At 41.5% G+C, this 13,194-nt stretch overlaps 1 protein-coding gene across 3 annotated transcripts; it reads right to left on the bottom strand.

Moving 5' to 3' along the window:
- Positions 1-4,684: 4,684 nt before the first annotated feature.
- On the bottom strand, positions 4,685-9,458 carry LOC105946627 (serine/threonine-protein kinase N1-like). Of its 3 annotated transcripts, XM_031896634.1 has the most exons (13): positions 8,912-9,458; positions 8,429-8,776; positions 8,079-8,194; positions 7,882-7,949; positions 7,540-7,615; positions 7,367-7,458; positions 6,941-7,117; positions 6,779-6,841; positions 6,539-6,615; positions 6,188-6,330; positions 5,787-5,894; positions 5,220-5,300; positions 4,685-5,072 (listed from the first exon to the last, which is right to left on the bottom strand). In XM_031896634.1, exons 2-13 carry the CDS (start codon positions 8,442-8,444, stop codon positions 4,908-4,910), a joined length of 1,182 nt encoding a protein of 393 aa, XP_031752494.1. In that variant the 5' UTR covers positions 8,445-8,776; positions 8,912-9,458; the 3' UTR covers positions 4,685-4,907. The 3 variants fall into 3 exon arrangements, with proteins under 3 accessions (XP_031752494.1, XP_031752493.1, XP_031752492.1); XM_031896633.1 differs by having other exon boundaries at positions 8,429-9,458; XM_031896632.1 differs by lacking the exons at positions 8,429-8,776; positions 8,912-9,458 and having other exon boundaries at positions 8,079-8,392.
- Positions 9,459-13,194: the final 3,736 nt, after the last annotated feature.

Raw genomic sequence — 13,194 nt, 5'->3', positions numbered from 1 at the left:
GGGTTCCCTGTGCGGTGATTGGCTGTGCCCATTGGCCTAATGTCTGACTTACACATTATTATGATTATTATTATTAATCAAGTTAATGACTATGTTATTACAAGTGCAATGTTAGCAGTATATTCTGGGCTATGAAACAGATTTCTTTACTAATATTCCTCACTGTTATTGCCATTTACCCTAAAAACTCCTGTACTTCCCACAGATAGAGATACCAACAGTACATACATTGCACAGGCGATTACGGTCGGCCAGTGATTATTAGAGAGTGGAGGCTCCGGGGCTTAAATCTCCCTTTTAGGAACCCATTAGTTTATTCAGAGGATTATGTGCCCCCTACTGTATATTATAAGATTATTGGAAGGCACCAAGTTGTTCCATGGCCATCTAATCGCACAAGGCCACAGGCAAAGTTAGACAGCTAGTATGGGACCCGAAGTGACGTCACGTCTGTCACACACGCTTCCGGAAGTGATGTCACGTGCATGAAGCTAAATAATGTCACCAAATGGATCAAATAATGTCACCAAATGCTTACTGCACATGCGCGCCTGGAATTCAACCCTGGAACTTTGGGAAGTTTAAATGAACTTTTTAGTATGATCTAGAGAATGCTATTTTGAGGCAATTTGCAAATTTTTAATTATTTAACTTTTTGTTTAACTGCTCTCCAGTGTGGAATTTCAGGATCTTGTTGCTAGGGTCCAATTTAACCTAGTAACTAGGGAATGATTTTAAAGTAACATGTAAAAAATGAAGACCAACTGAAGAGTTGCTAAGAATAGGCCAGTCTATAACATACGACAAATCAACCTGAAGGTGAAACAGCCCTTTAAAATGTTTAGGGGCGCATAGGGTTGCTGTTGATTCTGGGGAAAAATACTGATCTGCCTATAATTTTTATGTTTTTCTTTTATTATTTCTTTCTTTATTAATAACATTGGCCTCAAGCAACATATTTACTGGCCAGGGCAATAAAATACCAGCCAGGTGGCAACCCTAGGGGCACATTGTCCTTTATATTCTCCAACTGTTAGTTTTTAACTTTTTACAGCAACTTTCAGAGCTTTTACTCTCATGTACAAATCCCAACACAAACTCCCTCCCGTGTCTCTCCAAAGGTCTCACTGTTCTGCTGCTTCTCCATCTGGCACTGAGGACATGGCAGCAGCTTTACTCCAGCACTGCTCTTGTTTCTCTAAAATCTGAAATGCTTGTATTGCTGACCGACCACCTAACACCCCGGACAACCAAGTAGTTACCCTGCTAGCCCCTCCAGCCTCATACAGAACTCTCAGCACTGGGATTCCCTACTTACACTGCTCTCACTCTTCCACCCCTGATACCCATTGAGCTGCCTTGACAGAATTTTTGCGTCACATACAGCTCCCTGCACCTTTATGTTGTGTAACGCGCACAGGGCCGCCATCAGGGTGCACAGGGGGTAGAGTCGTCCCGGGCCCGGACGATTTTAACTTTAAAAGGGGGCCCGGCTGTGCTAAAGTTTTCTTAGTAGCTCAGGCCCCCTTTAATCAATTCCGGGCCCTGTCATTGGTACGCACGGGGCGCAACCTTATAAAAGAGCCTGTCTTCTTTCGGCACTCAGAAGTGCCTCGGTGTTGTGCAGGAAGGACGTCGCCGGAGGAGTCTGAAGCCGCCGCTGAAGACGCTGAAGACACCGGAGGAGCCAAACAAGATGCGGGAGGCCCTGCTGGCTACCAGTGTACTGGGGGGTGGGGCACTGCTGGCTACCAATGTACTAGGGGGACCCTGCTGGCTACCAATGTACTAGGGGGACCCTGCTGGCTACCAAAGTACTAGGGGGGCCCTACTGGCTACCAATGTACTAGGGGGACACTGCTGGCTACCAATGTACTAGGGGGGGCACTGCTGGCTACCAATGTACTAGGGGAGGCACTGCTGGCTACCAATGTACTAGGGGGACCCTGCTGGCTACCAATGTACTAGGGGGACCCTGCTGGCTACCAATGTACTAGGGGGGCACTGCTGGCTACCAATGTACTAGGGGGGGCACTGCTGGCTACCAATGTACTAGGGGAGGCACTGCTGGCTACCAATGTACTAGGGGGACCCTGCTGGCTACCAATGTACTAGGGGGACCCTGCTGGCTACCAATGTACTAGGGGGGCACTGCTGGCTACCAATGTACTAGGGGGACCCTGCTGGCTACCAATGTACTAGGGGGGCACTGCTGGCTACCAATGTTCTTGGGGAGGCACTGCTGGCTACCAATGTACTAGGGGGACCCTGCTGGCTACCAATGTACTAGGGGGACCCTGCTGGCTACCAATGTACTAGAGGGACCCTGCTGGCTACCAATGTACTAGGGGGGGCACTGCTGGCTACCAATGTACTAGGGGAGGAACTGCTGGCTACCAATGTACTAGGGGGGGCACTGCTGACTACCAATGTACTAGGGGGGCACTGCTGGCTACCAATGTACTAGGAGGGCCCTGCTGGCTACCAATGTACTAGGGGGGCCCTGCTGGCTACCAATGTACTAGGGGGGGGGCCTGCTGGCTACCAATGTACTGGGGGGGCACAGCTGGCTACCAATGTACTAGGGGGGGCACAGCTGGCTACCAATGTACTAGGGGGTCACAGCTGGTTACCAATGTACTAGGGGGGCACTGCTTGCTACCTATGTACTAGGGGGGCCCTGCTGGCTACCATGTATTGGGGGGCCCTGCTGGCTACCAATGTCTCATGTCTGTGAGTCCTTTTTACTGGTGGGAGAGGGGCCCAGAAAATTTTGTTGTGAGGGGCCCCATGATTTCTGATGGCAGCCCTGAACGTGCATATCTATATATGGGAAGGAGTCTCTCTGTATTGCAGAAATGTAGAAATGTTGTAATTGTACTGGAGCTGGAGGTCCATGCACTCCCTGACTTCCCTTCCATATACACATAAACCAGGTACATGGTTCTGATTTAAGCGCTGATGGCTCTTCTGTGTTTCCCTGTTATTGGGAGCTGCACTTGATTCATAAACAAATATAATTTATGATCAACCCACATGCAAACTCTAAGCCAGGAATCCATAGTAACAGACAAATATGGCACATCATTCCCTTATTGCTTCTCTCTGACCTCACATGGGCCCATTACTGATGCCAATGTTTCCACACCAGATCCTTAATAAATAAACAAATTATATTATTGATAAGCAATATTTTTTATTTGTATTATCATATACATAAAGTGAGCATAACAAAGCAGTTATGTATGAAATGGTGTGTAATGGACTGTATATATATATATAGGAGCCAAAACTGCCAGGGAATAACCTCTTAAGTGAGGCAGGAGAGCCCTGCCGACCCCGGTGTTCACCGACGCCCTTTTGGGGCCCCGGGCTTTCTGCAGCGGGATACACAGGGATCCTACTCACTTTCCAAAATGCGGTTCAGGAGGGATCAGATGGAATCAAAGTCGAACTCAGGCAAAGGTCAGTGGCAGGCAGCAAGAACCGGCCCGCAAAGATGGCGCCCGGACCTCCTTACATGGTGCCTATTAGGGTAGGCAAAGTGGGCAGCGCTTGGCAGGTGGGGTACAGTCTTCTTTCTTCTCAAGGACTACAATCAGTGTTTAGTATAATGTTCAGTACACAATCCATGATCTTCATCGTGGAATAAGATTTCCTTTGGCTGTTGCCACTCCGTCTCACATCTGAAAATCAAAATCACAAAAACATTTACATCTAAAGGCAATTAAGCTTATGCATTCATTATAAATACATAAGCAGCCTGATGAATTATTCAATGATTTTATTATATACTTCATATTTAATACTGCAAATTAACCAGTTGCCCACATGGGGGTGCAAATGGTGTGCAAAAACTAAATCTAACAGATAAGGAATGCTCATTACCCACCCACAGTGAGAGCCCAATATTTAGTATGTGTTTGAGTCTTACAGTGCCCCGTACTCTCAGGGAACTCTAACTGGCAGAGAAAGTATTAAACCTTTTTCATACAATTTCCTAATACCCATTTGAGGCAATGGATTTCCATGTAGCATAGGAAGAATGCCTCTTGCTGTATCAAATACCCCCACATTACACCCCTCATTCCAACTGTTTAGGAATAAACCTACTTTTCATACCTTGGGGTGGATAAACATGGAAACCTTCATCAATATCTTCTTCTTTAGATCTCCCATGATGGCCAACTACAACCTAACCAGGAAGCAAATAAAAGCAATATCTTCTTTAGATCTCCCAAGGTGGGCAACAGCAACCTACTCAGGAAGGAAATAAAAACAAGGTGAGGTAGTGACAACTGTTGGTTTGTTTCTTACCGAGGTAAGATTTTACCTGATTTTACCTGATTTTACTTGCCTGTTTGTCACAAACCACAAGCAGGGGGTCTTGGCCTGCTCTTCTATAACAGCTACCTTTGGCTTTGGGCCTGAATCACAGCTACTCGGGGGCTGCCAGGTCTTACTGCACGAGAATCCAGAGACTCTCTGGCAAGGGTGCCAAACGTCAACTGTAGAGAAGGAGCCGCTACGGACAGAATGTATTGTGGGGCAAACTGAACCAAGCACCTAGTTATCTGCTTACATAGAACAGAGGTAACCTGCAGGGTGCTGGTTCAAATCAAGGCAGGATGTTACAGTGTCAGCTGTTTGTGTGAAAATACACTGTTTGTTTCTTACCTTACACTAAAACTTACTTGTCTGTTATACAGGTGAGGTTTTAGAATATTCTACAAAGTGTGAGAAGACTATTCCTATATTAGCCTAATCAGTCAGAGATTACTGAGGTGGGACACCTGAGCATCACTTTATATGAATGGACTTCTTATATGGATATGGACTGGCCCTCCACCCTCCCCATCTATTCCGTCTACTTATCAGATGTTCATTCAGGTGTTATTGTTGTTCTTTCAGAATCCTCTGAATGCCTCTTGCAGCTCTGATGGAATCCTTGCAGCAGTTGGTGGCAGTGCTGGAGCTTGGCATCCAGGGTTCTCTTGGCTCTCCAGGTCTTCGTTGCCCAGTACATATGGAGCCGTAATCCTTCTCTGCAACAGATGGTCCCAGTCCATATCCTAAAAGATAGGTGATATTTCACAATGAGTATCTGGTCCAAAAAGTACGGAAAAGTAAAGCTACAATTACATTAAACATGAAGAATTTATCAATATTCATTAGTGCTTTTCTGTCTGTAAATCAAAAGGAATGGAATAGAAACTTACTTTAAAGAAGGGGTGCTCTTTAATCATTTCAGCCCCGGCGTCACCCGAACCGAGGCGAAATTCAGGATCTTTCTCTAACAGCTACAAAAAAGAAATCAAACATTGTTGTGAAATCATTAATGTTTTAATTCTTATGTCGATTTTATTATTCTAATGGGAATGTATCCACCCAGGAATACAAGCAATTTCCCAGTCCCATAGAGAAAGTAACCATATGCATATGTAACGGATCTGCTTGGATGGCCTTACAATTAAGCTCATATATTTACAACTATTAACTGCTTCTATGAACCAGAGATTAAGTTGTGTATTTAGGGGACAAGCCATTATCAGTAACACATCAGTACCCACTGCTTCTGACATTGACAGCCTTCCCTGTTTGGGATAGAAGGGGCTCACTCGGGTAATACATATTGTAAAGTTCAGTGAAAGCCTGAAACTGCCACTAAAAGACACTAAAGGCCATATGTTATATCATGCTAATAATAATAACTATACAACATGTATGGCCCTTAGTATAACAAGTGACTAAAGGCACATGATACTGCTTTGCTGGGGCCAACTTACTTCTTGTATTAGAGTGGAGGCATCCTCTGATAGGTCTTCGGGCAGCTCGATGTCATCATAAAGGATGCTACTCATTTGCTCAACCGGATCCTTGTTGTTGAATGGTAACTGAGAAAGTGAATAATTATTCCTTTAGCGAAACAACTAATAGATTTGTTGCAATATCAAGTGCAGGCTCTGTACTGAACTACATCTCTCATGTGCAGCTGGTAAAGATCAGCCAAATACAGAAATATTCATGCTATATTATTTCTGAGAGTATAGGAAGTTATGCTTGTAAATATGGAGATTATAATATGTATTATACTTAATCATATTATTACACTATGTTTAGTCACATTATAAAATGCCAATGGCAATGATTCCCCAATGTAAGTTGATAATATAGGAATTGTGCTTACCTCATACAGGAGCATGATGTAAACAGTAATTCCTAGGGCCCACCAGTCAGCGGCCATGCCGTATCCAAGTTTCAGATAGATCTCAGGGGCCATGTATGTTCTTGTTCCGCACACGGTGTTCGTGCGGTCGCTGTATCCAAATCCTTAAACACAAAAAACACTGTGAGGAAACTGCAGACCTGGGACCCTAATGTTAAGTAATGAGAAACTTTTCTTAACTGCTTGCTTCCAAACTACACACCCACTCAGATCTGTTTATGCCACTTACATATAACACTATATCTAAATGTAATAATACCTAATAATCTGATCTTATCCCCTGTATGCTCCAGAATTATAAGCAACACTTACTGTCTTTGCTGAGGCCGAAGTCTACGATCTTAAGGTAGCCATCCCGGTCCAACAGCAAATTCTCCAGCTTTAGATCTCTGAATTAAAACCAAGTCAATAGTTTAGTAGTTATACATATATAATCCTTATAATAACATCAAGCAAATTATTACAGTGCTATAAGATAAATTAGCAGTGTTCTTAGTAGTGTTACCAGTTTCATCTGGAAATAAAGATGATTTTAGTGTTATTAATGCTTACCTATGGACAATGCCAAGCTGATGTAATGCCTCCAGGCCAAGGACAACGCATGCGGTGTAAAACCTGAATAGAGAAAAAAAATAATATTCAGTTAGTTTAATATTTTTTTTTTATATATAAGATAATATGTGTGAGAATTAAGGTGATTCCCATTCTACTTACATGACGTCCGGTTCTTCTAGTTCCACTGATCTTATGAAGTCAAACATGTCACCTCCAGGTAGATATTCCATGACGTAGAACAGGTGAGACGCCGTCTGGAAGGTTCCATGTAATGACACTAGGAACGGGTGGTTAGAAGAACTTACCGTCTGGAGGATTTCCTTCTCATGGAAGACACTGTGGGGAAAATCATTCCATTATCACCATGTGAGGCCCACACAAGGGAACATTACACTGACCCTTTACCCTTATGAACAGACACAGGGCAATACAGAAGATAATAACCAAATGCAAATGATTTAAAGGAATGTGAGGTAAAACAGATACTAAATATAAAAAGAGAAAACTGTCCTACATATAAAGCTGAATATAACAAGAAAAGATGACACAGATATGACCAATATTAATCTCTCCCCTATCACTGACCTGTCCAAATTGCCCTTTTCCAAAACGTGTTCTTTTTTCAGGGCCTTGATGGCATATAGCACTTCGGTGTTCTTGTGCTCGGCTAGGAATACCTGGAGTCAGAAGACAGAAAGTTTAATCACTCTGGGTAAATCAGTAGTAACTAAAACCTAACTGTGCAATGAGTCGCTCACCTTCCCGAATCCTCCTTCTCCCAACACTTGACCCAGGTTGAATTGATCAAGTGAGGGAGATCCGGGCTCAACAGGGCTGAAAAATAAAATAAAGAAAATGTAATATATGTTTTGTTCATGTTTACAGACAACAATAATCTAATATGCAGTTTATTTGGTGACTTTTTGTAGCATCCAATCACCAGAGGGTATTGGCCAGTTATTGATAACCCCTCAATGAGAAGGGAACTATAATAGAATCAAGCTTTACAAACAGTGCAAATTAGGCAATATTAATATTTTAATATATAAGCAACTTACAATTGTAAACCAAAACAAGAGAATATGCCCCAAATCAGATACCTGGTAGATGGTCCTTCTGCGCCCTGTATTTTATTGGCAACATCTGAGCCAAATTCAGAGATGTTGAGCTGCAAACAAAGGACAAATGAGTATTATGCGCAGAATAAACATTGCATGAATTTCATATGTGCACCACTGAGAATGAATGAGAACCCCGAAGCAAAGAATAAAGAATAATATCTGTAGAATCTACTTACTTCTGATGGAAGACTGGAAGAGGTGGAATTATCTTCCTTTGGCTCAGACTCTTGCTCCTGATTGGGAACAATGTGTCCGCTGTTATTGGACGTGCCAGCATCACAATCAGGAGCTTCTGAAATGAAAGCAGAAATGGAACAATATAGTCTCAACATGATGATACAGTTTATTACAATATAACAATATTAGACCTACACTTTATAAAAAGTATAAATACTCTCCTCTATAAATATATAAGTATCCTATTGTAATGAAACATAAATGTCCATACAATTCACATAAATGTACTAAGAATAATATGAGTAACCATATCATAAATTTTAAGGTGTCAGTGTACGATCCAACTTACCCAATAAAAATGGCATCGCTGGTGGCTCGTATGGTGGTACATATTTATTTGCTTTCACGCAAATCTTCACCAGGGCCTCTGAAGTAATAACTACCCCAGGGACCTCCACCGTGGCATCCTACAGAGGTAAAGCATAGTAAGAATCCAACAATTACATGTGTGTGTTTGTATATATTTCACACCCATACAATGTACTTACGAATGAAAGCCAGTTGAAATTGGTGGGGCTGGCTGTATCCCTGGGGATAGTCTCTGCTGGCTCAGCCTCAGGCTCATGAAGAGGAATGGCCCCTCCGATGTTGTGGGAAGAGCCAGGGTCCTCTTCATACCCAGCAGGAAGTGGAGATTCTACAAGAATAAAAACACCACAGATGTCATTATTATCTGGCAGTGGGGTCCTTATCAGAACTAAAATTGGTTTCCCAGATGTGAAACTTTAATTTTGGAAATTAAAATGTGCTTTTTAATATTGATCACACTTACCTAGGAACGATGGCTGTGCCAGGTGGTCGGGCAGCTCTAAGGTGGCAGTAAACTCCACCAAAGAGTCACGCACATCGGTGATCTCTAGAATCTCCACAAAAGCATTTTCATGCTTAATAGAAAGAACTGAGTTCTGTAGAAAGAAAAAATTAAGTTGTAATATTTTTTATAAGCACACTCCCCCACCAGTTCAGATGATTGTTTCTCATATATTCATTGGGGTCAAAAATATTCTGCCATTATACTGCAAAATCCTGGGTATGAAAAAATGTATTTTGTGGCCATTAATTAAGGATGAAAGTGTCAATTGCGTAGGATTTGTTGTATCAGTATAACGTGTGTGTGTAATTATCTGTCTCATTTATGTAAGTAGAGCTCCATGGGCCAAGGTGTTTGATCCTGGCCTTCCATCCATTTTGCCCTGAACTCTCACACCCTCCCATGCCAGTGCCGCCATATTCTTTATCCCAGGTAAAAGGACAAAAGGAAACGTGAGCAACCTTACCTCAACTTTGCTTTTCTTGCAACCCATCACTGTATCTCCTGTAATAGAGAAGAGAGATTGGTATCTTTCACAGCTAATATGGAGGCAAAATAAAAGCTGCAGAATACGGACAGGGCATGACCATAATGTCTCTTTAAATTCTCCTAAATGCTTGACCTATCACATACTAGTGTGTGTTTAGCCAGTATTGGAATAGCCCCCTAGGGCCCAGTGGGGGAACCTGATATCAACAGCTCACACTCAAATATTAGCTATAGATACTGCCAAATGTTATGAGTTATGCAGAAAATAAGAAAGGGCTGATGGGAATTGTTCTTGGCTGAAGCCCACTGGGAATTGCTCTTATACTGAGGCCGGTCCAACCATCTCTATTGTGTGGGGTCCAGAAAGGGCATTGGTTGACTTAGTGCAGGTGTATGAGAAAATACACATTAGCAGCAACTATGGCCCCGCTATAAAGTGACAGACACACAGACAAAAAACAGATCAAAGTGATACTGATAGATCCCTATTAGATCCATAATAACTGTAGTCAAACCAAAGCCCAGATATATCCCATTTTCCTGTATTTGTAGTTTCAAGTTTATTGTCATATACAAATAACAATGAAGCATCATTACTATAATGAAATTTATTTTGACCCGTGTTCTACCCAACTTTACATAGACAAAAAAAAATAAAATACAAATATTAAATATAATAAAAAGGTAGGAGAAGCCAAAGGGAAACTGTTGATATGGTGTAAAAGTACCAATGACATAACTTTAGATTTTAAGATGATTGTAAGGTTTATTGGTTTCCATTTGGGCTCCAACCTGTGGCCCTGCAGCAGATTTCCAGCTCCCAGATGGTGATATTGGCTTACACACTATAATAAATATGCCCCTGAGTGTAGGTGTGTGAGAAAATACACATTATCAGCAGCACCTGTTGCCCTGTAGCTGTTACTAAACTACAACTCCCATCATCATCCAACAGAGTTTGGCAGTTGGCTAGACACCCTCCTAAATGAGTATAGAATATGGCAACTGCCACTTCAAAAGAACAGACACAACTAATCAAAGTGATACTGACAGATCCCTACACATTTGTGTTGCTATATTTTAATATTTCCATCCATGAAGCTGCTGCCCAACTGCCATTAACTGCCATCCTGGCTCTTTAGCACTGTCAGTGGCACAGGGAATGTGCAGAAATCTCTGCCTGCTGCTAAATAAATAATGCTACAAGATGTGCAATTCCTCCCTATTTATAAATGATAACCATAAAGCTGTAATATTTAGCTGAAAAATGTACTTACAGAGAGAGCAAGTAACAAGCTGCAATCACTAGTAATAATGCTAAGCATCTGACAGGAGGCAGCCAATCACTTGAGGCTAAAGCAGGCTTAGGGGCGGGACAATGCACCTGATTGGTTGAAGACAGTGTTTACATCTGTGTTACCCCAAAACCACATGTCCCAGCTGCAGCAGCCAGGCATAGGTTTAGTAATAAACAGTTGGGTTTGTGCCAGAAAAGCTTTTATTGTGATACAAATACATCCCTATAATATCTATAATAACTGTAGTCTCACCAAGCCCAGATATATCCCATGTATTTGTATGAGAAACCAAAGGGAAACTGTTGATATGGTGTAAAAGTACCAATGACATAACTTTAGATTTTTAAATTATTGTAAGATTTATTGGTTTCCATTTGGGCTCCCAGAATCCCCAAAATATTCACTCCCCAGTGTAAATACCTAAATATGCGCAAGAAAATGCCTTGTGTGTAGTGTTCATTAACTGAACCCTAAGATTTGCAACCTCCCACTATAAATTAATACAAACAATTATTTATATATATACAGGTATAGGACCCATTATCCAGAATGCTCGGGACCAAGGGTATTCCGGATAAGGGGTCTTTCTGTAATTTGGATCTCAACACCTTAAGTCTACTAAAAAATCAATAAAACATTAATTAAACCCAATAGGATTGTTTTGCATCCAATAAGGATTATTTATATCTTAGTTGAGATCAATTCCATGGTACCGTTTTATTTCTACATAGAAAAAGGAAATCAGTTTTACAATTCTGAATTATTTGATTATAATGGAGTCTATGGGAGACGGGCCTTCCGTAATTCGGAGCTTTCTGGATAATGGGTTTCCGGATAAGGGGTCCGATACCTGTATATGTATATTTATATACGTGAACGTGAATGAATGTGAATGTTTAGATTCCTTAATTCCAAACATTCCAAATCCTGGATTCGGTGCATCCCTAATATATATATATATTACATAGGAGTTGCCCCAGCACTCTTCTCTTTTTCTCAGTGAAAATAGGGATCTCAGTGCACGCTCCTGTAGGTTACGCTGTCTCGTTTCCAATATATATAAATCAATAAACCAATGAAGCAGCACTCAAATCATGCAAAATTAGTGTATTTAAAATTAATACATCGCCATAGCAACATTTTGGGCAAGCTGTGTACCCTTTAGATACATAGCACACATAGCTACCCTATAACACATGGTCTTACTGCTCTAAATAAGATCTGTTGGTCTTGGTAATGTTGTTTAACATGGATATGGGAACTGGCTATGGGATCATGTGCAGAAGGCGGTGGTTAATGGTAAGTTCCCCACCTGGAGTAGAGTTCTTAGTGGGGGGCCAGAGGGTTCGGCATTAGGTAAATTTTTTCAGTTTATTCAGTAATAACTTGGGGGTTGGCATTGTAACCAAAGTGTTTGCGGATGACACTTAATTATACACACTAGCAGATTAGGGTGACCAGATTACTAGAAAATTCAGGGACATGTCTAGAAAGTCCAGCTGGAATGCTAAAAAAGAGGATAATTTGTTACACATTTTACTATAAGCTCCACTCGGTGTATAAATATTAGGACACCCTTAACCTGAGCCCCATATCAGTGCTTCCTTCAGCCATGTAGAGATGTAATGATATGATGAATCGTTAGATAATGAAACCTGTGCTCAGGGACGAGGGAGTCATTAATGTAAATTGCTACATCAGCTACAATTCATTTTATTAAACTAATGATCAACAGTTACTATAATGGTGCAGATGGGAACAAACAGCAGGATTAGCAATGTACTAATGAGATTTTCTATACTTTGAGCACCTTCAGAAATATGAGTTCAGGGTTGGGTGGATGAATGCTGTGACTTGGGTTGGGTGTGTTTGGCACTGGGTGGCACACAGCGTTCATTATAATCTACTGATTGTACCCAGCTAGTAGACTGCTAATATTAATTAACTAATTGCTGTGCTATTAGCCACACCACTATAACTAGAAAATATACACACACACACACACAAAAAAGGGAAAAGATAGAAACTCAATGCAGATATTGTCCTGATCAAACTCAAACCCAGAACCGTAGGGCTGAAAGGCAGCTATGCTAGCTACTGTGACACCAAACAAAATACTGGTTTGGGGGACAGTAAGTAATGGGTTATTGCGGGATGAGACATCTCCAAAGTTATTTGTGTAACTACATTTCCCAGCATCCTCCTGCCAACTGAGTTGTTCTGGATTATAAAAGTGACATAAGGGGAAAGTATTTTGATAAGCAGGGAATCTCATTCTGTTTTCCTTTTAAATAATAGAATTTGAATAGCATTCAGGTTCCTGTATGGACCATGCACATTTGCCTTTATGCATGTAAGAGGCATCTGCCATGTTGTTTGCCATGAATTACACATTCCTACACAATAATTGGGTTTAATAGATATTGTTTTTCCCTTTGTGTAAGTATAATGCCTCAA

The sequence above is a fragment of the Xenopus tropicalis genome, chromosome 2, assembly GCF_000004195.4.
Source record: "Xenopus tropicalis strain Nigerian chromosome 2, UCB_Xtro_10.0, whole genome shotgun sequence".
Classification (NCBI taxonomy): Eukaryota; Metazoa; Chordata; class Amphibia; order Anura; family Pipidae; genus Xenopus; species Xenopus tropicalis.
The sequence above is the reverse complement of the archived record's forward strand: the minus strand, read 5'-3'. Positions and strand labels throughout refer to the sequence as shown.